The 25785-nt window shown below is 44.5% G+C and overlaps 2 protein-coding genes across 8 annotated transcripts in view; both read right to left on the reverse strand.

Moving 5' to 3' along the window:
• The window catches only part of SNAPC4 (small nuclear RNA activating complex polypeptide 4), a 39599-nt gene extending 27310 nt beyond the window's left edge, over positions 1 to 12289 (reverse strand). For 4 of the 6 annotated variants that reach the window (XR_009152319.1, XR_009152320.1, XM_058159545.1 and 1 more), the window contains exons 1-8: positions 11755 to 11964; positions 10601 to 10739; positions 9831 to 9871; positions 8999 to 9166; positions 6481 to 6606; positions 5279 to 5357; positions 4515 to 4596; positions 2082 to 2186 (exon numbers count right to left, since the gene is read on the reverse strand). Coding sequence is in view for 4 of the 6 variants with exons in the window: in XM_058159545.1 (XP_058015528.1) it covers positions 2082 to 2186; positions 4515 to 4596; positions 5279 to 5357; positions 6481 to 6606; positions 8999 to 9166; positions 9831 to 9871; positions 10601 to 10739; positions 11755 to 11847 (833 nt within the window). In the remaining 2 variants the exon portion in view is untranslated. The other 2 variants (XM_058159546.1, XM_058159547.1) reach the window with 2 other exon arrangements.
• Positions 12290 to 13555: 1266 nt separating this feature from the next.
• On the reverse strand, positions 13556 to 24872 carry ENTR1 (endosome associated trafficking regulator 1). 2 transcript variants are annotated; one of them, XM_058159553.1, is made up of 8 exons: positions 24714 to 24872; positions 24112 to 24233; positions 21052 to 21444; positions 19330 to 19403; positions 17782 to 17893; positions 17450 to 17512; positions 15740 to 15879; positions 13556 to 14140 (listed from the first exon to the last, which is right to left on the reverse strand). In XM_058159553.1, exons 1-8 carry the CDS (start codon positions 24787 to 24789, stop codon positions 14044 to 14046), a joined length of 1077 nt encoding a protein of 358 aa, XP_058015536.1. In that variant the 5' UTR covers positions 24790 to 24872; the 3' UTR covers positions 13556 to 14043. The 2 variants fall into 2 exon arrangements, with proteins under 2 accessions (XP_058015536.1, XP_058015537.1); XM_058159554.1 differs by lacking the exon at positions 24714 to 24872 and adding an exon at positions 22782 to 22918 and having other exon boundaries at positions 24112 to 24239.
• Between the last annotated feature and the right edge of the window lie 913 nt (positions 24873 to 25785).

A 25785-nucleotide genomic window follows, 5' to 3' on the forward strand; every position in this document is an offset into this window, starting at 1 on the left:
GAATGGGGTGAGGTCAGTAGTAGCCAGGTTTTGGTTAAAGCTTTGGGGATTTGGGGAAGAGACCACAGAGTCAGGTAGTGCATTCCAGGCATTAACAACTCTGTTGCTGAAGTCATATTTTCTACAATCAAGATTGGAGTGGTTCACATTAAGTTTAAATCTATTGTGTGCTCATGTATTGTTGCGATTAAAACTGAAGTAGTCTTCGACAGGAAGGACATTGTAGCAGATGATTTTATGAGTTATACTCAGGTCATGCCGAAGGCGGTGGAGTTCTAAATTTTCTAAACCCAGGATTTCAGGTCTGGTGGCATAAGGTATTTTGTTATATTCAGAGGAGTGGAGAACTCTTCTTGTAAAATATTTCTGGACACATTCAATTGTATTAATGTCCGAAATGAGGTATGGGTTCCAGACAGGCGAACTGTATTCAAGAATTGGTCTAGCAAATGTTTTATATGCTCTGGTTAGTAGTGTAGTGTTTCTGGAGAAGAAGCTACACAAGATTAAGTTTATAACTCTTAAAGGTCAAAGTTACAAGAGACCTACCTTGGCTTGTGACCTGGATTCAAATTTCTGACATAAATCCGGTCACATGAGCGAACATGAGGTCCCCCCTGCAACATGGCCACAATCACAGCCATTTGCAGTGTCCTGCGGTCATATGACTATGTTTTATCACACTGAAGACTGAAGTTGGCAAGACGATGCCCACGGTGAGCCTTTGGTTTCACTACTGAACTGACTGCCCAGAGATTTTTGGCATGCACCCAAAGGAACCAGAGCAGCTTCAAATTCAGAGTATCCCACAAGTTATAGGTTGCTCCTATAATCCTAGCGCTAATTTCCTAACACTGTCAAGATGGCCCTCAATCAAAGACTGATTATCAGGGAAGAAAAAAATCTGCTTCTGGACAGTTTTACACCAAGTAGGGATCCATCCAGTATTTTATGGAGCAACTTTAAGGAACTATCTGTTGTGAGCCTGCCAGCGGCCAGCGGAGCTGGTAGCAGATTCGGACAGTGAGGAGGTTGGGGAGGAACATGGGCCAGTCCTGGAGTCTCAGGAAGGCTCTGTTGAGGGCTCTGCGCCGGAGGCAGAGAGGGGGCCAGGGCCGTCTGACAGTTGTCAGCTGCCTTTGGAGTCAGACATCAGTGAGGCAGACGAACAGCTGGAGCCTGTTCCCAGGATGCCCACGCGCAGAGTTGCCAGAACAAGGATCAACTTGGGAGTAAGGCCACAGGTGGACAATGAATGGCCCCTCCCATAGGGAATAAAAGAGGAGCGAAAGGGGAGGGGTGTTTGCAGGAGACAATTAGTTCGCTTAATTGGTTCATGACTCTCCGAGACGATATCGGCCTGGCAGCTCTCCAAGCCAGATAAGGTCTGTGACTGTAAATTCACCCTTGAAAGACTGCTGGATGTGAATGAGAGAAATTCACAGTAATTTAATAAAAAGGGATTTTTGTCGGGATAAGGAGTCGTGGTTTGGGAACGCCTAGGTCAGAACACTATCAGCCAATTCTAGCACTGCACATTGTGTAAGACAAAAGTGAGAGTTTTCTTAGAATAGAGCATCTTTCTCTACTTTGGGCAACTTTAAGCTGTTTGGATTTCAATTCCAGAATTTCTCCCAATCATGCTGGCTGGTGGAATTCTGGGAGCTGGAGTCCACACATTTTAAAGTTGACAAGGTTGAGAAAGACTAGAATAGAGAATACTTGGCAGAGAGCCAGGTGGGCTCTTGCAGAGGTAATTAAATTGTTTTAATTGGATGCAATGACCAAGGCAGAAGCCAACTCCTTCCCTCTTTCTCTCCTGCTCCCTTTTGCCAGATCATTCTTGCTGGCAGGTGGATCCAAATTGCTTTAGGAAAGCTTCCCAAATTACGCTCTTGCCAGTGATGGTATCCAGCCGGTTCTATCCGGTTCGGGCAAACCGATAGCAGTGGCTGAGGGAGGCTCTGTTAGCAAAGGTAAGTGACTACCACCCCTGGCTCTCACTCACATCTGTTTCAGGGACACAAGCAGTCAATAGAAGACGACCTTTGCCATTTTGGAGTTCAAGCTGCGAATCTTACTTGATTTCACTTATTTCACGCTCCGTTTCCTGGATCTGCTTCGCCAAGATCTGCTTTTCCATCTCATCTTTAGATTTCTCTCGTTTTTCATTCAGATAATCCACCCTGTTGAAACAATTAGAAGAGATCTATGCAGAGACACAAGAAAACAGAGATGGGAACAACTCCCTGCGACAAGCTGACAATATGAGCGGTCTCGTCCTTTCGCATTTTTCCAGTCATACGACGAAATTGTCCCAAGAGGTACAACCACAGCCTTGGGGGCCGGACTCAACCGGACTCAATTCTAGAGGCGCCTTAATTTGTCTCTTTTGGAAACCCCTTGTTGTGCCTCGCCCGCCCTCCCCTCCTCAGCTGGGCCCTCCCATCTCCTGCTATCTGAGCCAGAGACTGATAGTGAAGAAGAATGGCCTGGCATGCCTCCAGCCCCCAGCCCTGGCACCATGCCCAGACAGACTGAGCAAACAAACCTCCCTCCTATAGCATGTGAGCATGAAGCCAGCCATGAGCTAGAATTGCCAGCAGCTGAGTAGGAAGACGAAAGGTGGGCTGATCCCCACTTCCGGAGAATGGAGAGGTGACGTCAGCAAAAGGATGGGAGGGGCAGGCCTGGATAAGTGCTGAGTCATGGAGCCACACCCCATGGCCTATATAAAGGATCTGCTTTCTGGCATTCCTTGAGTCAGGCAAAGTCTCATCTGGTTACTGAAGTCACACCTTGGATTCCTGCCTGCCCTGAGAACTCTGACAGGACTTTGGCAAAGCTGCAGAGGCTTCGTGGCCACGCTTGATACGGACTTCCCAGACCCGGCCGTCAGAGGAGGAGTGGGACACGACACCCCTTCTAAGAGCAGCTTGGAGAACAGGAACCATTTATGTGAAGCTTTAAAGCCAGCTAGTCTATGCAGCGATGAAGAAACAAAGATTCTCACCCCAAGGCTGAAAAATTCTCACCCTCCAAAGTATAAGCGATGGCATTGAATAAATCTCCCTCTAAATCAGGGGTGTGTCAGGCTGTCTCTGATTATATTTAGGAAAGAAAACACCTTGACCTCATTTGGAAATGAAGAAAAGTACTTTTACTAAATACATCTTGACTACAGCCGGGTAAAGTTGGATCTGAGACAAAATATGGCTAACATTCCATATCCCCTCGTTAGTCCCTCCTCCCCCAAGAGGTCAGGCAGGTCTGGTCCAATGCCAGCTCCTTCTCGCCCCGTGGTAATCTTCTTCTGCCCGCGCTCTAACATTCTTGCTGATTACAAACCGTCAATCTCCCCTCCCCTTGATCTCATGTCAGACGACACTCTTAAAGGGCCCTTTCCACTTAACCTGAATAGAATAGTAATACATCTTAAGTCCATGAGCTGTTTTACATTACACATAAAACCCCATTGCAATCTAACTACTGAATATAAAGTGTACAAAAGGATGTGAGGATTGGAGTGGAGGCTGACAGGGTGTCAAACTTGTTTTCATTGAGGGTCGCATCAGAGTTGTGTTTGGCCTCAGGGGGGCTGGGGTGGGTGTGGCCAGCTTGACATCACTCATGACTGAGGTGCCTGTGGTGGCCCAAGCGCTCTGCCAGCGAAAACAGCCTCCTGAGCCCCATTTTCGGCTGCAACAGCCTCCTGCAGTCCTCTGCCAGCGAAAATGGAGTTGGGAGGGCTCCATTTTCGCTGGCAGAGGCACTGTGGGCCAATCCTTCACTGTTTCCAAGGCGGCCCTGTGGGCCAGATCTAATCACCCCATGGGCCAGATCCAGCCCCCCGGTCTTGAGTTTGACACCCTGATCTAATTCAAGAAAGGTTACAAAAAGCCCCAAATTGGTTGACAGAAAGTGTGGGTTGTTCTGGTGGATACAATTGGTGGGTCTACAACAGTGGTAGTCAACCTGATCCCTACTGCCCACTAGTGGGCGTTCCAGCTTTCATGGTGGGTGGTAGAGGTTTTGTCCGATACTGAAGCACTTTCCATTTTTTTAATTTAATTGACCTTTAAAAAAAATTTCATAGCATTATTTAAAAACATTTTCATTAGGTTTTCATAAAATTCCCTGTGACAATTTAAATTTCTGAAAATATATTATTTGTATCGCCCGCGCATAAGTTTAGTTCACGTTACATAAGTGAAACTAAATGACGCTATAGTGCGACCGCAAACAAAAGAGCCTCGTCCCAGAATAGCTCACGCATCTCCCCCCCACAGCACCCAGCTGTAACAGACAAGCAGAGCAGATAGCCGGCAAACCCCCCCGCAACCCAATCCACGATGCATGAGAGGCATGCGCAGATGACGATACACGGCGCATTTTACAAATTTTACTACTAACAGAGATACAAAAGTGGGCGGTAGGTATAGAAAGGTTGACTACCCCTGGTCTACAAGGTTTTTCCCCCCTCCTGTTTCTTACCAGAAGCCAAGGGAACTTACTTGAGCAGCTTTGGCTGCAGCAGATGCTGTAAGCGATCACTCACAATGGCCTGTTGCAGGAGCAGCTTCTCCCGGCTCTTCCCTGGGGAAGAAGAGAGCAGGGTCGGGATTCAGGAAAGTGGCATTCAACGCTCAATGGATCAAACTCAGGATGGAATTCTCGGTCTGGGAGGGGTGGGGGGAGGCTAGCTTCGAATGTTGTGAAGTCCTTGTCAGGGAAAGAGGTAGCCCAGGTCTCCCGGCCAGGACTTCCCAGGCAGTTTGCAAGGGAATCAAGGAATAGCAATAGCACTTGGACTTCTATACTGCTTCATAGTGCTTTTACAACGCTCTCTAAGCGGTTTACAGAATCAGCTTATGGCCTCCAATTATCTGGGTCCTCATTTTAGTGACTTCGGAAGGCTGGACGTCTGAGTCAATCTTGAGCTGGTAAGAATCGAACTGTTGGCAGTGGGCAGAATTAGCTTGCAATACTGCATTCTAACCACTGCAGCTCTTAATCCCTGGGCAATGCACTTAGAGGTAATGTATAGGTAATCTTCAACTTAAAACTGTTTGTTTAGTGGCTTTGCAATGGCACTACAAAAAATAACTTAAAAGTGGTCCTTGCACTTACAACTGTAGCAGCAACCCCAGTCATGTTATCTGTGTTTAGATGCTTGGCAGCCAGCATAGATTTACCACGGTTACAACATATTAGGGTCATCTGGGAGGAGCCACATCCTCTTTCCCAACAAACGGTCCCCTTTACCGTAGCCCCTTACATTTGATGGTGACCAGCTCCTCAAAAGACTTGATGCCTTGCCTCGCCTTTTCTCGAGTGTCGTCGTTGGCAGGAGGGCCCTGGGGACAAAATCCAACACGTTTATTGCACTTCCCATTTCAATCCCTGCCATAAGACAACTCCCTTCCCTGGGGACTTCTGGAATGAAGGGGAGACTCTGCTCAAGAGATTTCAGGAAAAGCCTAATCCTGTCAGGAGGGACATCTGGCTGAAATCTTTCTCCCTGCCTTGACAACAACTGAGCACTACCACTTGGAAACAACAGAAAACGACAACAACATAGCTGACATTCATATGAAGGGAGAAGCAAACCAGGGAAATTAGAAATTGCTAAGGTCTATAATACGCGCAGCTCCGTTTGGCAGGCACACTCTGGGGCTGGGAAGCCTGCATAGCGTGGGCGAGTGGGAGCCCTGCTAATGCCAGCCTGGCCCCCGCCGGACATGGAACCACCTGCCTGGACCACTGTCTGGTTGCTCATGGCTGCAACAGGGCAGGTGGCCGCGTGGCGCAGCAGTGCCACCAACACCAGGCAAAGCAGGTGGCAGGGTGTGAGTGGCCTGGCTGTGGGGGCCCTGAGGTGCGCAGGTGCATGGCATGAGGCAGTTCCACTCCCCCATCTGCCTCACCTCACATCATGGCGCCTGCCCTATTGCAGCCACGAGCAACCAGGTGGCCAGACAGAGTGGGCAGGCTCTTAACTGGGGCTTAGTTTTGGGGTAGGGCTTTAGGCACATGCTAAAAATAGGCTAGGGCTTATTTTCTGGTTGGGTCTATTTTCAGGGACACACAGTAGTGGGCCGCAGCCTGGGGGCTGGGGATCCCTGGTTACCTGTCTCCCATTGTATCTGCCTAGCCACTCTGATTTTGCGGGGTGGCCTTGCTCTGTATTCCTTCAATTGTTTTCTGTTGGGATGCTGGAAGGGCACCTGCTCTACAGCAGCACCTGCCCTCTAGAATGAGTTTTCCATCCCGAGGTCCCAAGAGCCCTCACTGTTGTTCAGCAGAGCTGTGAAGACCTGGGAAAAGACCAAGTGAGAAGGACACCCCCTCCCTTTATCACACTTGCCATCTTTTCTTTTTTATGACCTGATTGTAATTTGATCACTATGAGCCACGCAGAGATTTTCAGAGCCAGGCATATATCTGAGTTAAATAAGTTACCATTGCAATTATACTTACAAACCCTGATGTTTTGTCCTTAAAATATGGCTTCATAAAATGGCCCAAAAACATATTTGCTGGCAAGGATTTCCCATCGCTCGATTTCATGCCTTTTGTTCCGGCCAGCTCCCAGGTGAGTTTTTCCTGCAGGACATTCATAAACAGAAGGCGCCCATGAAGCCAGAATTCTGAGCAACTATATTCAGAATTGAAATGAAGGCATCCCACCATCCAATTAATCAGACAGTTCAGCTGAGTAAACATCCTTAGAAAATTCTCCTTGCTTCTAGCAGGGCTGGGAAAAAGTGCAGGGCTTGCAAGCCAAATATAAGGTTTCTGGAAACTGCCTGCCAATCGACTACAGTTCTTGTTGCTTAGCGACCATTCATATTTATGACATCCCAAAAATGGGACTTACGACCGAATTCAAAATTCTGAAAGGCTTTGAAACTTTAATCTTCCCTTTTTAAATGTATTATTGTTCTTCCTCTTCACTATTTTGTCCTTAATACATTATATAGATGACAGGTTAATAATTTGCAAATAGAATTAGTTTAAAATGGGGGGGGCAGTTTCACAAGGGGTGGGAAATTAATTTTGTTGTAATATATTAATCAGGAGGATAATATGTGTATATGCGTTTGGATTTTTTATGCACTTTTTAAATGTTTTGTTTGTTTTGTATTTCATCTGTTCTTTTAAAAAAAATTTTTTGGAGTTTTTGTATTTTAACTTTTTTGGAATAAAATAAAAACAGATTTTAAAAAATCTGATATGTTTCTACATGTCACCACACGGTGGTCACATGCCATTTTCAGCATTCAGAACCAGTCCACATTAATGGCAGGTTGCAATGCCTATTGGTTGTAAGACCCCGATTTATGCTTTAGTGGACTCCAGTGTTTACTTCCGGTTTCCAGCAAAAACTGCCCAATAGCAAACAGTGGGTTCACTTAACAATCACTGCAAAAAATCAGGCACAGTTATGTGATGACCCACTTTATGAAGAAAACTGTGAGCTCAGTTGTGGTTCATAAGTCAAGGAGTGGCTGAATGAAGCACATGGCAGGCAAAACCAAAAGGCCAGTTGCTGACTAGTTGTTGAGCAACGAATCTGTACAGACCCAGTTACCAGTCAGTCATTAACTGGCCTTTTGAAGGCATTTATCCTTTCTCGAATCGACATTTTGATTCAAAAAGATCATGGTCAGCAAACCGAAGGAAAATGGTCTGACCTAGGCTTCCCCAAACCACGAAGCAGATGCCTTGTCCCGGCAAAACCCCTTTTTATTAAGTTACTGTGAATTATGAGAGGGACTCCTTGGGGTGCCGTCAGCCAAGCAATGCCGGCTGGCGGCCCCCAGGGGAAGAGCCTTCTCTGTGGGGGCTCCCACCCTATGGAACAAGCTCCCCACAGGATCCGACAGCTTCCTGACCTTCGGACCTTTCGCCGCGAATTTAAGACATATTTATTTTCTTGCGCAGGACTGGCTTAAAATTTTAGATGATTTTATGGGTTTTTAAATTTTTAAGTTTTTTAGCGTTTGGAAATGTATTTTAATTATTTGGGCCAAATTTAAATAAGTTTTTTAGTTATTGTTTTTAATTTGTATTGCATATGTCTTGATTGTATTGAATGTGTCTTGATGTTTTACTTGGCTGTTAACCGCCCTGAGTCCTTCGGGAGAAGGGCGGTATACAAATTAAATTATTATTATTATTATTATTATTATTATTATTATTATTATTATTATTATTATTATTATTATTATTATTATTTCCCTTCATTCACATCCAGCAAAGTCCCGGCAAACAGTCTTTTAGAGGTGAATTTACAATCACAGACTTTATCTGGCTTGGAGAGCTGCCAGGCTAATGCCTTCAAAACACAACGCTGGACAAGAAAGTACTCAACAAGGAGTCTCTGAAAGTCACCAATTAAGCGAACTAATTGTCTCCTGCAAACTCCACTTCCCTTTCGCTCCTCTTTATTCCCTATGGGAGGGGCCATTCACCGGCCATCTCTGCCTTTACTCCCAAGTCGGCCCTTGTTCCTTAACTTCTCCTGGCAGCTCTGCACATGTGTACACGGGGAACAGGCTCCAGCTGTTCTTCTGCCCCACTGATGTCTGACTCTGAAGGCAGTTGACAACTGTCTGATGGCCCTGGCCCCATCTCTGCCTCCAACGCAAAGCCCTCATCAGAGCCTTCCCCAGACTCCAGGACTGGCCCATGTTCCTCCCCAACCTCTTCACGAGTCTGCTACCAGCTCTGCTGGCCACTGGTGAGTCACAACAGAAAAAGGGAAGGAGGGGAAATTCACAACAGGATAAATTAGTGTGTGTGTGTGTGTGTGAGGAGAGGTGGACTTGTGTGCTGAAAGTCACACCACATCCTCTCTACAGCTATTAGACACTTTGATCCCCATTAACCTGTGAAATGGGCATACTGTGACAACTCCTCTGGGAAAGTGGAGAGTCTCAAAGGAGATGAGGCTTTTTCACCCTGTTCCCGAGGTCCCCGTAGCTTAACTCACCTGTTGCTTTTTATTTTGGGCAAGGAGAGTGTTGATCTCCTCAATCTTCTCCTGCATCACTTCCTGATAAACCAGGTTCATCTGGAGGCAGGTTTCTGGGGTTTGGGGTAGGCTGACTTCCTCCTCATCTTCCTCACTGTCACCTTTCTCCCCGCCTGGGTCCACCTCCTGATACAGAAGAAAGGATTAAAGCTAGAAAATTGTTGTTCCTCAAAAGAAGAAACTCCTCTAAATAAAAATGTTAAGTTCAAGGGCTGCAGGATGAAAAAAAACATTATGTTACTACAGCTTCGTTTCCTTTTTCCATCTTTTGCTATTATTTATTATATATTGTGGTTTTTATTTGGCTGTACACCGCCCTGAGTCCTTCGGGAGAAGGGCGGTATAAAAATCGAATAAAATAAATAAATAAATAAATAAAATAAAATAAATTATTTTAATGCTAGGTATTATTTATCTTTAATCATTAAAATCCAGGGAGTCTTAACTACAGGTGGTGTTATTTAGCTGTGTTATAAGTATAATTTAAGAGTCAGTTGCATAGTTTTAAAGTCCTGTTATGAATGGAAAGTATGTAAATTGGCTGTATGGAACATTGGCTGTACATTTAAAATCTTGAATATTAATATAAAAGGCCAAAATGGGTTGCAAAAGGCGGTTAAATCAACAAGAAATTCTGCTTTCTCCCGATTTCTAGCCATTGCATTGCTTCCTTCTTTTTAGTCATTCCTGTATTTCTATAGATGAATGTTGGAAAGGAAAACATGCCCAGAAGTTCAACAATATTCAAAGGCAGCCCCTCCCAAGGCAGAATTCCAAGTTGGTTACTTGCCATGTCAAGTTGAGTATCAGATTCATCCTCTTCCACGTCATCTGAGGAAAGAAAATATAAATGTATAAATGTATAAATGTATAAAGGTGTGGCTCAGGCTGTAAGAAGCCTGTTATTAAACACAGCTGCCTGCAATTACTGCAGGTTCAAGCCCCACCAGGCCCAAGGTTGACTCAGCCTTCCATCCTTTATAAGGTAGGTAAAATGAGGACCCAGATTATTGGGGGGGCAATAAGTTGACTTTGTAAATATACAAATAGAATGAGACTATTGCCTTACACACTGTAAGCCGCCCTGAGTCTTCGGAGAAGGGCGGGATATAAATGTAAACAAACAATAAACAAACAAAAAAATGTGAGAGAAAGAAAATTTTAATTATTTACTAAATTTATATGCAGCCCATTTGGCAGTTCGAGACAACTTTGGGTGACTTGGAATGTCGTAATTTACAAGTGATCCTTATGATAACAGTTCTCTCATTTTTGTAATAATTAACAGTGCTGTGAGTTTCTGCTAATTTCCACCAGGACCCATCACATTTTTCTTTCTTGTGGTGTTTTACAATATAATTGAAGCACTGTGGACATCTTGTAAACGCACAAGGTAAATCTTTAGCACAAGAATGCTGTCCATAATACTCAAGGGCCCAACTTCTAGTTTTAGTTATTTCTTGGCTCTCCTCCACACCAAACTGGGGTCCAACCACTGGAGATCTGTGATGCAGAAGGATATGAAAAGGCAAGATGGAGATCTTTTCCACCAGGTCTCACCTTCCTCTTCAGAGCCAGATTCCAAGCTGGAGTCCAGTGCTCCAATGCCATCTGACGGAATGACTGGGCCCAAACTCCTCTCCAGCTCTTCAATCTCCCGCCTGATTTTCTCTCGTTCCGCCTCAAGTTCCATTGCTGCCTGTAAACAAGACAGAAAAGTAAAAGAATGGATAGGAATAGGAATAAGAATAGGAATAGAACACAGAATACAGAATAAATAGAATTAGAACAGAACAGAATATAGAATAGAATTAGAACAGAATGCAGAATGGGATGGGATGGGGACAGAATAGAATAGAACTTCGTCATTTTAAATGTACTATAATCAGCATATATTAAAATGAAATTTTGTTGCATTCAGGTCTCAAAGGATAACCATTATGTATATACCCACATACACACAATATATGACACAGAGAAACATACTACACAGTCTAGTATACATATACATGGTGAAAAAAAAAGAATCCTGCAAATTTACAAGATGGCTGGCCTAGGGAACAAAGCTGTTACAGAATCTAGTAATCCTGTTAAGAAATACTTCGAAACCTCCTCCCAGAGGGGAGCAACAGAAACAGACCATAAAGTGAGTGTGTGGGGTCTCTAACAATGCTTCAAGCTCTAAGCACATGGAGTTTATAAGCCGTATCCTGAATAAGCTTCCTATAATCTTCTCCGCTGTCCTCACCACTCTCTGTAGGGACTTTCTATCTGAGGTACTGCTGCTGCCAAACCAAACAGGGATGCAAGTTTGTTAAAACGCTCTCAGTTGTGCCTCTGTGAAAAAAGGCCAGGACAGAAGATTGCTCTCCTCATCCGATGAAGGAACCGCAGACGCAGGTTTGCAGGCTTCACTAAGAATGGTGTCTGAAGAGCCCAAGTCAGATTATAAAAAAGGGGCCACGCTCATTTCATTTATTCATATTTTTTTCCACTGCCCAAAGGATTCTGGGCGGTTCCTGGGAGCAGCCCGCGCTGTATGTTTTACGGCCGATTTTTACACCCATTTTATTGCCATTCGCAGGTGCTTCTGACACGAATAAGCGCCACACGCAAAACAAAGCCCCCCTCCGAACGTGTGGATGGGAAAGGGACCCTCGGGAAGGGGCCGAAAGGAGGAGGGGGAAGGGGCTTCTCCTTTTAAATCGCCCCACCTGCAAAAGCCGCCACGCCCCTCCTCCGTCCCCGGGTCTGCTGCGTTCACACGACACGTTAGCCGTTGCGAGGTTGGCTCCATCCCATCCCATATGGCTCAATCATAAAGCAGACCTAATCCAGGCCTGGCTTCCCGAGGGCCTAGCTGCCGGCCGCCGCTCCCTCGGGCCGAAAGAGGCTGCGGCTGCCCCAGCCCGACCGACGACGCGGGTCTCACCTGCTCAAAGCCGCTACGGCTGGAAGAGCGCTTGCAACCATCGGCCGGAAGCGGGGGTGGGGAACATGCCGGGTGACGGACCAGGAAGTGACATCACGCACGGGCTTAATGAAACCGGAATTACAACCACCTTTTCCCCATTTCAGGAAAGAGAAAGCCACACCTAGTTCCACCTACAATCTCCTAGGCTCCGCCCTCCTGCCCAAGCGTCGGCCAATGCGGTGTTTGCTTTCTTTTCCGGGCTTTGCCAATCTGCGACCGCGGAGCGTCATCCAATAGCGGCGCACAACGCCCGTGGGGTATGAACACGTGACGTCTTGAGAACAGCCAATCAGGAGGAAAAGAAACAGAAAGGGGGGGTGAACGTGTGGGATTAGCCAATGAACGGAGGGGATACAATGCGCCAGGCAGACGGGCCGTTTTTCGTGTTCGCTTCGCTGGCTGAGGGACTCTGGGAGTTGAAGTCCACAAGCCTGAAAGGGACCAAGGTTGGAGACCCCTGATGTAGAGGCTCCCCGTCCAAGGGCAACCCTCTTCGGCCTCATTAGAGGATGCGGAGCGAACCGGCCTCTCCTGCAGGGTTGTTAGCTAGAAAATAGGAGCACTGCCTCTGAATGGAAGCAAACTAACCCAGCCATGGCTTGTTCAATCACGGTTTGTGAAGGGACTCGAGAACCAGGAACAAGAAAATGACTTCTGGGCCCAGCTCACGTGAGCTCACCCAGACAACCATTATCTAGGCTTGAAATCCTAATATTTGCATTAATGGGATTGAGGAAGGCCAAGAGAGGGATCCCAAAATGCCACCAGGAGATCAGAGTATTAAATTGATTAAACAGGAGAAATTACTCCTGTGTTATTTTCTGTAAAAATTATGCAAAGATTTGAGAAAATGCTGGACTGTTTTAACACTTTTCCTTAATAGATAGCTGAATCCTTCAAATCAAGTTGTTTGTGAGATTTACAACCAGTGTTTCGGAAGTCAAAACACTACACAACTCAACAATGAACCTTAACTGGAGCTGGATGCATTATTTTAATTAGAAGTAATAATTAAGAAGAAATAATTTAAGAAAATTATTTCTTGAAAGACTTAATCCCAAAACTAATGTCTTTGGCACTTCTGAATGGGTGGCAATCAAGGTTTGCTTAATTCTTTTTTGATCAGTTTCTTTCTGTGACTAGGTAACAACTCTGGTTCATCCACACATACACTAACTTCAAAATGCTCCAATCATCGTAAAACAGCTTCTGTCCATTAGCACTACTAAACCATTGCTACGAACTGGAAAAGCGGTGCATTATATATATATTTATGTACCATATTTATGTGCCTGCCCATCTTACAAAAATGGGACTCTGGGCAGTATATAACAGAAAATGAAATATATGAAAGCAGTCATCAAAGAACACAAAAATATAAAAATATATTTATGTGCATTCCCAACACTAGGCAGCAGATGGAAACTAGAGGTCACAGTTCTTGAAGAACTAATCCTTAAAGAGGAGGCATTTGCTTACAGACCTGGTTTTCACCATGATTGAAAAAAAACAAAATATAAAATATAAGCCAAACCAAGCTCCATACTTGCAGTTTCATTTTAATTTAAAAAAATAACACTATTACAAAACCTGGAGAAATTAAAAAGCTTCAAAACTGTATATTCAGAAGGTTAAATCTTGGATACCTTGCTATGCGCAAAAGCAAAAAAAGGTTTTATTGCACCTGTACAACAGCTGGTTTTCCAAAAAAATGTGATTTCTATCAAAAAAACAGTTTTAGTAATAGTGTGCTCAAGGACATCTGACTGGCACCTATGTTAAATAAGAACTATATTCCTGACTAGACGTTTAAAGCAATCTCTAAATGAGCAGCGAAACAGTGAAGTGTGAAAATACTTAGTTATCTTTGCACATTATGAAATACTTTCCATTGATCAATCCAGATGTAGTAACTAAGAGCTGCAACCTTCTTCACAGTCTCAGAAGTTAAAGATCACAGCGCAAAGCCATTGAAAAACAATCCAGCTTCCAATCTTAGTTTTCTCCAAGAATGAGAGGTAATAGATTCTCAGGGGGCTCCTTGTGATGGCATCTCAGATATTTTGTCTAGGGACCTCAGAAGGTCAGCAACAAGCTGCAGCTCTTCTGCACCAGAAACCAGCTGCCTAGAAAGAACACAAGATGGGGATAAGGGCAAAGATAACTACATTGCTGCCTGCAGGGACTTGGGCAGCCCCAACTTCTTCAAGTCTATATTTTCTTACCTGCTCTCTGATGAGCCACTGTATTCCCCTAGTATCTGCTATTTTGGAGCGGAAAATCCAGATAAAACTTTAAATAGATTAATTTAATGTAAAACTCCCATTTTTCCCACCTCCCCAAAAAATCCTAAGGAAACCACAAACTCCATCTCTATCCTCTTTGAGGTGACAAAAGTGGGTACTCTTGGCATCACAGCCCCAGCCTCCATGGCTCAAGCACCGCCCCCCCCCCCATGTGAGCCACTACAACAGCGGTGTGAAACCCGCAAAACCCACGAGCCAGATGCATCACACTCAGGCCACGCCCACACCAGCTCCGCGAAGGCAAAAAAATGTGATACGCCACATGACGCAATCGAGTTTTGACACTACAAGGTTTTCTGCTCTCACCTTGTTTTCCAGCCTTTTTGGATTCTTCCAAGATTAAAAATTTGAGAACTCAAGGGTTCAGAATAAAGGTTATCAATCTGCACACCCCTATATAAATAAACGCACCTGAATTATACTTTAGCAGCTGGGTGGCCGAAGCCAAAGTAAATTAAGCTGGAAAACAATGGTTTGTGAAGCCCACATTATCTTCCCCAGCTATAAAGAGTGAACTTTTATGTTATGATCAATGTAATTCAGAATTACGCTGGGTAGCTATATTGAAGCCAAAGGGCAGAACTTAACCTTGCTATATTTAAATAAGTTAGAAGTGTTTTGAAGACACTAAAAAAAAAAACAGTAGGAATTAACATATCAACACCTGGGAAAGGTTATTTATACTATTTTGCTATTTAGCAGTTTGTTTAAACTCCAAGCGTCCATTGGAACGGAAAGGTTATTTAGTTATATCCCACCCTTATTATTTTTATAAACATCTCAAGGTGGGAAACATATTTAATTACTCCTTCTTACAACAACAAACCCTGTGAGGTGAGTTAGGCTGAGAAAGGGACTGGTCCAAGCTCACCCAACTGGCTTTTATGGCTAAAGTGGGATATACTAAAAGATAAAGGTTCCCTTCGCACATATATGCTAGTCGTTCCCAACTCTAGGGGGCGGTGCTCATCTCCGTTTCAAAGCCAAAGAGCCAGCGGTGTCCGAAGACGTCTCCGTGGTCATGTGGCTGGCACGACTCAATGCCAAAGGCGCACGGAACGCTGTTCCCTTCCCACCAAAGGTGGTCCCTATTTTTTTACTTGCATTTTTACGTGCTTTCGAACGGCTAGGTTGGCAGAAGCTGGGACAAGTAACGGGGGTTTAGGCAGCACTAGAGATTTGAACTGCTGAACTGCCGATCTTTCGATCGACAAGCTCTGCGTCTTAGCCACCGTGTCCCTCGCTGGGATATACTGTAGTACAAACCCTCAAACTGGCTAGTTGCACATGCACCACTGAGTTCTAACCAGGTTTGCTTTGTTTTAACCCCACAAATTAAGCCAACTGTGGTTGCTAAACAAAATTTTGCATCTTGTATGAATTCAGTGTTTTCGTCTGCTTCACCTACTCAAGACTTACTTGATGGATGATTTAGATCTTGTTATCACAGCAAGGAGATTCTGCAAGGCAACATCTGCGTTTTGCTTGACTACAGTCAGGTTTTCCAGATGACCAGACTTTAAGGCTTTGTTCTCCGATTTGTAGCTTTCAATCTGAACCTTTGTGTAAGCAGAGAAGCGTTTATTAGTTGCAGACTTCCCAAACAATACTTTTTCAGCCCCTGTGGTTTTCAAAAGGTGACACGAGCTAAGAGTGTTTCTGGCAGAACGTTCAAGGCCCAGGGAAGACCTCCAAGGTTTACTTCCGAGTAGGTTTGCATAGGATCAACTCACCGCACTATATTTTTTATTTTAGAAAGCACCTTTTAAAAAAAGCTTTTGCAGGAAACAAGCTGCTTTGCAGAGCGTACCCTTCTACCTCACTGACTTCAAATAGGAACTATTTGTCCTTATGAGGCCTGTAGAAAGCAGGTTTTCCCATCAGCACTGAGTCAAAATCAGCTTAGAACTCAGAGCCACAGCCAGCTTCTATCACAATTCCAGAAACTGATGCAGCTGCTAGTTTTAGCTCCCTATCTGGCTTGGGAAGAAACAGGGCAGAAAGGAGCAGTTAGAGGCTGTCTGTCTATACCAGGGGTCTGCAAACTTGACTCTTTTAAGACTTGTCGACTTCAACTCCCAGAGTTCCTCAGCCAACTTTGTGTTCCTGGCTGAGGAACTCTGGGAGTTGAAGTTGACAAGTCTTAAAAGAGCCAAGTTTGCAGACCCCTGATCTATACAACTGTGCACCTGAACCTCAGAAGCTCTATGCAAGCAAGGACAATGTGCTTCAAAGACAACTCACTAGTGGGACTCTGCACAATTTACAAAATCTACGTTTGACAGCTCTGATACAGGTAGTTCTCGGCTTACAAAACCAGTTTCTTAATGACCGTTCAAATTTATGATGGTCACAGAAGAAAGAAACCCCCTGGCCATTGTAAATGTAAATAATAAATAAATAAATAAATGGTCTGCCCTGTCGCCCTGTGACTGTAGGTCAGATGCTTTGCAACTCATTGACTTTACAACCAGTTGCAGTGTTCCTGTAGTTGCAGTGTGAATGCAATTCATGATGGTTTTTTTGCCAGTTTTCCAGCACAAAATGCCATTTGACTGAAGAGATTCACTGAATGACGAGTGTTTTTTTATTGAAAAAGTTTTTACAAAAAAAAGCTTCCCCCCCCTTTCCCCCCTCCCTTCAAAAAAACCCCTCTCCCCTCCCCCCCCACTTCCCGGAACAAACACAAGGTATAATTTAACAATAGAACAAGCATATGCTAAAAGTTATCCCTCCTAACTCAGTTATACTCGTCCAATTCTCATCAAATCCTAACCTCCCCCATAGCAATCAGAAATAATACATCCTAATCATTCAAAGGCAGTCTGATATCTTTTAGTCTGATATCTATTTTGGATATAGTCAATCCATTTTTTCCATTCATTTAAGTATCTTTCTTGTGTATTGTCTTTCAAAAAGGCTGAGATTTTTGCCATCTCAGCCAAATTAGCAACTTTCAATATCCATTCTTCTATTGTAGGTAGTTCTAGTCACATAGAAGGCTTGACTGATGACCAGTTTTCCCATTTCCAATTTCAGTTGTAAGTCAAGGACCATCTGTATTTTCACCCCCCAGGCTCCTTCAGAATTTTTCTATCTGCCCCATTGGCGTGAGGCCTCATTATGTACCTGAAGATGCATGTTTTCCTGCTTCAGCTTAATGGCACTGCTTTCTGCTTTCACGGCCCGTTTCTGGAACAGAAAGCAGAGAAAGGTTTATTTGAGGAGCTGCGGACAAACACGATTCACGGTTCTTAACACTGGGAAAGAAGGAACAACCACACAGGTAAATAGGGGCACACAAAGAGCAGATGGCTCTCGTATCCTATTAATTCTGGCGGGAGGATGAGAGAAGCACCCGTGCCCCTCAGAGCCCCAGAACGAGATGGGGTCAGCTACCACCTTACCCCAGAAACAGAGCCATTCACAGAGGACTGGTTCCCACAGTGCCCCAGACCCACCGTCATTAACTGGAGATTCTCTTCCACCTGTTGCACCATGGCCTCCAGCTCACGCGCTTCCTTCTCCTCTTTCCGTTTGCTCTTCTCCAAAGTCCTTTCCAGATGCCTTATTCTAAAATAAAATTGGAACTTTGTTACTATGCGCAAAGTATGCGCAAAAATGGAAAAGACGCTTTGCGGTACCTACCATGGAAGAATGGCTGCAGAAGTTGATGGAGTTGGCTGAAATGGCAAAACTGACTACTCTGATTAAAGAAAAGAATTTAAGTACTTTTGTTTCCACATGGAAACTGCTTCTGAATTTTGTGTTTGATGTGTCAATTTTGGAAGGCAATTTTCTTTTTGCTTCTTAACTGCCACATATTTTAGCTGGGGAAGTTGGGAGGGGGTTGTTGTTGGAGCGGTAGAAAGTTAGTCATAACAACATTCCGTATTCAAGGACTTTTGCCTGCGTCTGATGTAGCCTGCCTGAAGATTGTATCCAATTGAGTGTGAAGAGTTGATTGGACAATGTGATGAACTTGGGTGTGGGGCAGGGCTGTGAACTGTCAACTGGGTATGGAAAACCTGGAAGCTTTCAGTTTTGGGTTTTCCCAGCTGTGCCAACATGACATCTCTAATAAATTGGAACTTTGAGGAACTTCAAGCCTCAGAGCTTTATTTCGTTGGGGGTGTTCCTTGGAACCCTGACATGATGTGGAAAAGAATGGAACTCTGACTTTGGGTTTTATAGATTAGACTGATAGATCTTTACAGAAATGGCTGGTTTATACTATTATGGAAAAGCAAAGGGTGTGATTTGACGCTAATGCCTTATTCTACTGCAACAGAGAGTTGGAAGTCGATGCTTCTTTTTCTTTTCTTTTCCCTACCTTTCCTCACTTCTCTTTCCCCTTTCCCCTCCCCCCTCACTGCTCTTTTATTTAGTTTTGTAACTTTATATTTTATAACACTTTATAACTTAATAAAAAAGTTTGGATAAAAAAAACTTAAAGTAGGCTTACTAACCCCATATGTTAAGTAAGCTCTTTGCTATCTTGTTGGAACTTGGAAGTTTATGTCCCCCGAACGAGATGTTAACTTATATAAATAAGCATTTTAGCACTACAGAACTGGACCATTCAGTCCTACACACACACACACACACACCTTCATTCAGCAAGGAATCCAAAAGAAGGCATCCACAATTCATTGGGCTTGAGTGCTAGTCTTATAAAAATGATTTGACTTGATTTGACATTATGGCTTATCTCTGCAGCAGGGCATCCAATGGGGGAGAGCCCAACACCTCCCTGCTTGGACTGCAGAAATGGTTCAGCCACAAAGAAGAATTTTTCTAACGTTTACCAAACGTGCCTTCATGTAACTTCACAGCATTATTTTGTAACCTACACTCTGGAATGACCAGGTCACCTTCAGTTTGACAAGCCTCAGTCCCCATGCTTTATTTCTCAGGATTAAATGTATTTTCTTGATTCAAGGGGTTCAAATCAGAGAACTAATCAAGTAAAGGTTTTGTTTTTCTACTGATGTTAATTTCACACGCACCTTTCCGCCTGAGATTCAGAAACAGCTTGAATTTGGCTTAGTGTACTTCTTAACTTGGAATTTTCTTCTTTCAGCTATGTAAAAGAGAAAAGATTCAGATGCTGAAGGATTTGGGAATTCTGGGAAGGAACTGTTCAAAAAGTGCACAGGCAACAAGATAGAAAATAAGTCCAAGGTCACATCCAGGAAATGACGAATAGCCAAAAAGGCAAAAATGTCTTGACCACAGAATTCGTGTCGTTGGCTGGGATCCACAAGATTTCTGTCCTTGCAAATGGCCCAGTTTGTGTTTGTCACAAAACCCCTAGCAAACCTTGCAATGTTTCAAAACCTGTGTGATGCTGCATATATTCCACACCACAACCAGAAAGTAAAACAAACAAAAAACCAACCCAAAATTTCCCAGACCATGGAAACCCACCTGCCCATTCATCCACATAAAAGAAATCGCAATGGAGCTTTGCAAAGATAGAATCCCAAGCTTTCTGATAGGAAGGGGAGAGTTTCAATGCCTCCTAATGATCAAAAATGGAAACTTGATACGAAACAGGATGAGATAAACCTTTGGAATAGAATGGGGAGTTCCCCTCATTTTGGACCTGTGAGCGTTTGGGAGTCGGAAAACAAATCGTGGGAATCCGCACAGAACAGCCATTTTTGCCGCATAGCTTTGAACAAAATAATGGTGTGTTGTTTTTACTTTTTTTCAGACAAAACTGATGGGTCTCCGATCCAGAAAATTAGTACTGGTCAGTCAGGGAAGCAAGTGGACACTTAAGACTTAATGTGCTAGCAAAAAAGAATACAAATATAAGAGAATCTCTGTAGCTCAGAATTGACATGAGGGGTCCTTGGTGCTCTCTAAACTGGGTTGCTTTTTTTTTTTTTGCATTTTACATTACCCCAGCTAGGTAATATCATCAGTGCTTGTAAGGAGGGGAGTCTGCAAGAATACAATCAAGCTCAGAGAGGACCAAGAACCCTCAGAAGAAGAGTATTTAGACAGCCCTTATGCAACAGAGCCTAGAAAGCAATGACAATAATTTTCTTTTTGCTATTGACATATTCTTGCTTCATTTTTGTTTAATTGTTCTATTATTTTACTTGCTTTGTTTACATTCTTTTCACATCTCCCTTTTTTGTTGTAAACCACCTAGAGTAGCCCCATGGTGAGATAGGCAGCCAATAAATTAAATAAAATTACTATGCAGAGTTGTGTTATGGTGAAAGTGCTGGATTCGGCAGGCCCAGGTTCAAATTCAGATTTAACTCACTGGGTATCTCAGAGGGAATAAAGAACGGCCTTGAAGGACAAGGGGAAGAGCTGCTACCAGTGATCAGATAAAAGAAACCCAAGTCCAGGGCAGAGCAGTAACTTGAGAAAACGCCTCCGACAAGCATCTCCTTAGTACACAGGAAAGATGAGGTGAGGAAGCACAATCAGGCCTGCAAAATTCTAACCCATTCTAACAAAAGTAATTTTAGGCCTTACATGGCACCGACTTCTTAGTCTGGCCTACCCTTTAGGGCTGTCGGTATCTTTATATTAATCACATTGTTAGCTCAACCTACTTCATAAAATTGTTCCTGTAGAGATAAAAGTTGAAGGGGATAATACTACACGTTACCTCAGAAGAAAGGTGGGATATATATTTGTTTGTCGTGTTGTCTTGGGGAAGCCAGGAGGGAGAACAGCTTCCCAAGAGAGGCATCAACACTCACTTCTTGGTAATGCAGCTGCAACAGTCGGCAGAAGCCATCTTCTGGGGACATCTGATCACTCGGGGAGCTTTGGTCCCCTTTCCCAAGACAGCCACAGGAAACGTGGTCATTTCTTCCTGGCTCCTCTGGAGAGAAGGTCTGGAGGTCTGAGACGTTGCAATAGAAAGAGTCTATTGGGCTGCTGCTGAGCGAGGCGCTGGGGGCTCTGGCCAAGTGGGCTTCTTCGACGGCCGAGGGCTGGTAGGAACCGCTCCAATCGTCCTCGTCATCTTGCAGCAAGGAGTCCGAGGCAGTTGGGTCTGCAAAAAAGGGCTTTCGCAAGTCCTTGTTCAACCCCAGTGATTCGGCCAAGAAGGAGCTCTCATCCAGCAGGAGGCAGGACCTCAATGGCTCCTGCAAGCGAAGCAAAACATTTGGGATTTTGACCATCTCAACGCCTTTCCTACACTGAGGCCAAAGGGTCTTTCTGCACCAAACTGCCTAGCACAGGGGTCAGCAACCTGCAGCTCTGGAGCCATACATGGCTCGTTCATTCCTCTGCTGCAGCTCCCTGTCGCTGGTCGACTGCACAATTGATAGGGCTTTCAGTTAGGATAGGTAGAGGAAAAATAATGCCATGCTAGGAGGAAACTCTTTGGTGGAGGAACCGGACTTGCGGTTGGCTCCAGAATTTAACGGGGGGCTTTCAGTTAACGGGGAGGCTTCCTTTATGGCTCTTTTGAGTGTTTAAGGTTGCCAATCCGTAGCAGAAGTTGTAGCTTTCCAAAAATCCCCTCAAGAGATTTCTGTTTCATCGTGCAGGACTGGCCTAATGGGGTTTTAATAATGGGGTTTTATTGGTTTTAAGTCTTCAACCAACTCTAAATTTTCCTTTAAACTGGTTTTAAAAATTGTACTAATTGTTTTTACTTTGGCTGTAAACCGCCCTGAGTCCTTTGGGAGAAGGGCGTTATAGAAATTGAAACAATAAATAAATAAATAAATAAGGGCCATAACAGCTCATTTATTGACAATAAGGAACTGCGTCAGAGGTCTTCAAAGAATGTGAGGGAAGCCAGGAGACTGTAGACCTTCTCCATTCATGGCCACTTGTGTTGCCTGAGCCAGTACATGTAGTCCTCGACTTACGACCACAATTGAGCCCAGGAATTATGTTGCTAAGTGAGAAATTTATTTCTCACCCCATTTTACGACTTTTCTTGCCACATCTGTTTGTTTTTTTTTTTTGTTTTTTTTAATTTGAATTTGTATCCCGCCCTTCTCCGAAGACTCAGGGCGGCTTACACTGTGTTAAGCAATAGTCTTCATCCATTTGTATATTATATACAAAGTCAACTTATTGCCCCCCCAACAATCTGGGTCCTCATTTTACCTACCTTATAAAGGATGGAAGGCTGAGTCAACCTTGGGCCTCGTGGGACTAGAACCTGCAGTAATTGCAAGCAGCTGTTAATAACAGACTGCTTTAGTCTGTTGAGCCACCAGAGGCTCAACATTAAGTGAATCACTGCAGTTGTTAAATTAGTCACATGGTTGATAAGTGAATCTGGCTTCCTCATTGACTTTGCTTATCAGTTGGTCGCAAAAGATGAGCACATGACCCCGGGAGAGTGCAACTGTCATAAAAAGGAACCACTTGTCAAGCATCCGAATGTAAGTCACGTGACTACGGGGATGCTGCAATGGTCATTAAGTGGGAAAAATGGGTCATAAGTCACTTCTTTCAGTACCTTTGTAACTGTGAATGGCCATGTTGTAAGTTGAGGACTGCCTGTACAAGAAGACACCCTTTTGTTCATGAGAATGTTTTTGTTTCCCTCACATTTCTCCTCTTTTGAGAGAGATTTCCAAATGCTCTTTGTCAATCCTGAGAAAAATTGGTAAGAACAAGATGAGGAAACTGCGCTGTCCCCACCATTTTTGCAGCCTCACCAACAGAGGAGAAGCAACACCATTAAAGAACTCTGTGAAAGCAAAGTTCAGCTACCACAGCATGTATTTACTTGCTCAATTTATGTAGCCACCCACCTCACATATATGGGCAGCCTGACAAAAAAAATCACAGCAAAATAATTACAAAAACCTTCAAATTAAAAGCACTGAAAGCAATTAAAAACATATACACAAAATATAGAGCAACCAATAATTCGAACAGAGATTGCAGATTCCTTGGGATTTCACGGCCTGGCCTCTTCTTCTAAAAGGCCAACAGGCATCAAAGGGGCTCTGCAGGCCAGCAAATGTCTGCCTCAGCTCAGGAACTTTGGAAGTTTCCTCAGATAATAAGTTTTATGTCAAAAATGTTTTATGTTTTATGTTTTTTTTTACTTTTAAATTGATTTATTGGGGTTTTTAAATTTTAGTGATTTTATAGGGTGTAAATGTATTTTAGCTTGGCCAATTGAATAAGTTTTTTATGGGTTGTTCTTAATATTGTATGGGTTTGTTTTCTGTATTTTAACTGGCTGTTCACCGCCCTGAGTCCTTCGGGAGAAGGGCGGTCTATAAATTAAATTATTATTATTATTATTATTATTATTATTATTATAAGCTACCCCAATATCTTGGGGTTCCCCCAACTCATGAAGAACTGCTTGAGCAGGGGGGTGGACTAGAAGACCTCCAAGGTCCCTTCCAGCTCTAGTCTATTCTAAACTGCTGCTCAACAAAAGCACATTACTCAAGAGAGGAAATGGCTGCTATTTGTATTGTGATGCTGTGTGTTTTTAAAAAGATTTCTCTTCTGTCCTTCTACAGCAACCAAAGGCAGGCAATTGGGCCAGCTGAATATTTCCCTCTAAGGGATCAATTTTGCATTGATCAGTTCTGTATTGATCGATCAGTATTAAAAGACTCTCTCTGCAGCTCCCCTTCCCCAAATTCACAACTGACTCTAAACCTCCAGCAAAATTCTCCCTGCTTCTTTTGCCCAGGCGAATCGCTTTGAAGCCGGCAGTTGTCAGGATGGGGGGGGAGGGTTGTTCCTGGAGAGGAAAAAGCCCAGTTCCCCCCTCTTTTCCTGCCCCCCCAAATAACCCCAACCTCCCCCTGCCCCCTCACCTCGGGGCTGCCGTTCTTAGTGCCCACATAGGAAGCTGTGGCTGCCTTCTGCTCCTGACTCCTCACGAAGGCCTTGAAGGAAAAGGGGTTGGCTCCTTCTCCGAGGTTGCCAGGCGGCCCATCTGCAACAGGTAAGAAAACAAATAAAAAGGACAGGAAGACCCTCTAAATTCCTCTTTACCCGCCTCCCCCTTCCAGGCAGTTTGGCTCTCCATCAACTGGGTTTGCCAATGTCAGTCCTTAGAAGTCCAGGCAGGGAACGCCTCCCCTTCTGCAAGCAAAAAATACTTTGCACATGCTCAGAAACACTTTTTTCCTTGGCTCTGTTGCAGAAAATGGGAATTGCACACCCCCCTCATTGAACGTCACTATCAATATACCCCAACCCACGACCCCTGGGTGGGAACCATGGGATCTGGAGTCCCCCGAGAGGCAAGAGACGCCGGCTCTCCTCCAGGCCTTGCTTCCCCAGGAACCCTCCTCCCCAGCCAGGCCGAGAAAGAGGCACAGCATCCCGAAGGAGCTTCACCCCACCCAGCTCGCCCTGCAGAAGGCACTCTTCACGTGCTCAGAGGCAGGGCTGGCAGTAAGGCCGTCCTTACCGGAAAGGCCTGCCCAGGGAGGCTCCACGCTTTCCCCGAGGACGGAACCGGGCGGAAGGGCGCTGTGCCCGGCCATGGGCCGCGGGAGACGACCGAGCCTCTCCCCTTCCTCCTCCTCCTCCTCCGTCAAAAGGGCGGACTTCCGGGGGGGGGGAAGCGTGGGCGGGGCCTCGGCGCCACACCCTCCGAACCAGAGAGCTACTAAACAAGAAGAGTCGTGCGCGAAGAACCTTGCCTTCCTCAGAGCTCAGCTGCGTTTCGGGCCCAGAGCTTCAATCTGTCCACATCCAGAATTTTGAGGCCATTTTTTTAAACCGGTGGTCCTATCTCGCAGCACGCTGTCATCCGCCAATTAGATGAGTTCCCCTTCTAACGCCCTCGCCTAAATTGTTTATGAAGATAATGGAAGAGTTACTGGGCCCCAGGCAGAAGTCTCCAACTTTTGGCAACTTGAAGCCTGGAGGACTTCAATTCCCAGAATTCCCCTGGCTGGCTTGGGAATTCTGGGAGCTGAAGTCCTGCAGGCTTAAAGGTTGCCAAGGTTGGAGTCCCCTGGCTTAGGGTACCCCACTGCCTACTTCCCTCCATGTGGAAGTAGTTTCATTAAGGGAGGGATGGGAACAGATGACCCTTTTATGACCTGTGGAACTTCAACTCCCAGAATTCCTGAGCCAGGTGTTTTGTACATATTCAGTATGGATACTCTATTTTATTTTATTTGTCGAGTATGTATTAGATAATACACTGCTCAAAAAAATGAAGGGAACACTTAAACAACACAATGTAACTCCAAGTCAATCACAGGTCTGTGAAATCAAACTGTCCAACACAGTTTGCAACACTGATTGACATTCAGTTCCATATCCTGTTGTGCACATGGAATAGACAACAGGTGGAAAGCATAGGCAGGTAGCAAGACATCCCCAATAAAGGAGTGGTTCTGCAGGTGGTGACCACAGACCACTTCTCAGTTCCTATGCTTTCTGGCTGATGGTTTGGTCACTTTTGAATGCTGGCGGTGCTGTCACTCTAATAGTAGCACGAGACGGAGTCTACAACCCACACAAGTGGC

This window comes from Ahaetulla prasina, chromosome 16 (assembly GCF_028640845.1).
Source record: "Ahaetulla prasina isolate Xishuangbanna chromosome 16, ASM2864084v1, whole genome shotgun sequence".
In the NCBI taxonomy this organism is placed as follows: domain Eukaryota; kingdom Metazoa; phylum Chordata; class Lepidosauria; order Squamata; family Colubridae; genus Ahaetulla; species Ahaetulla prasina.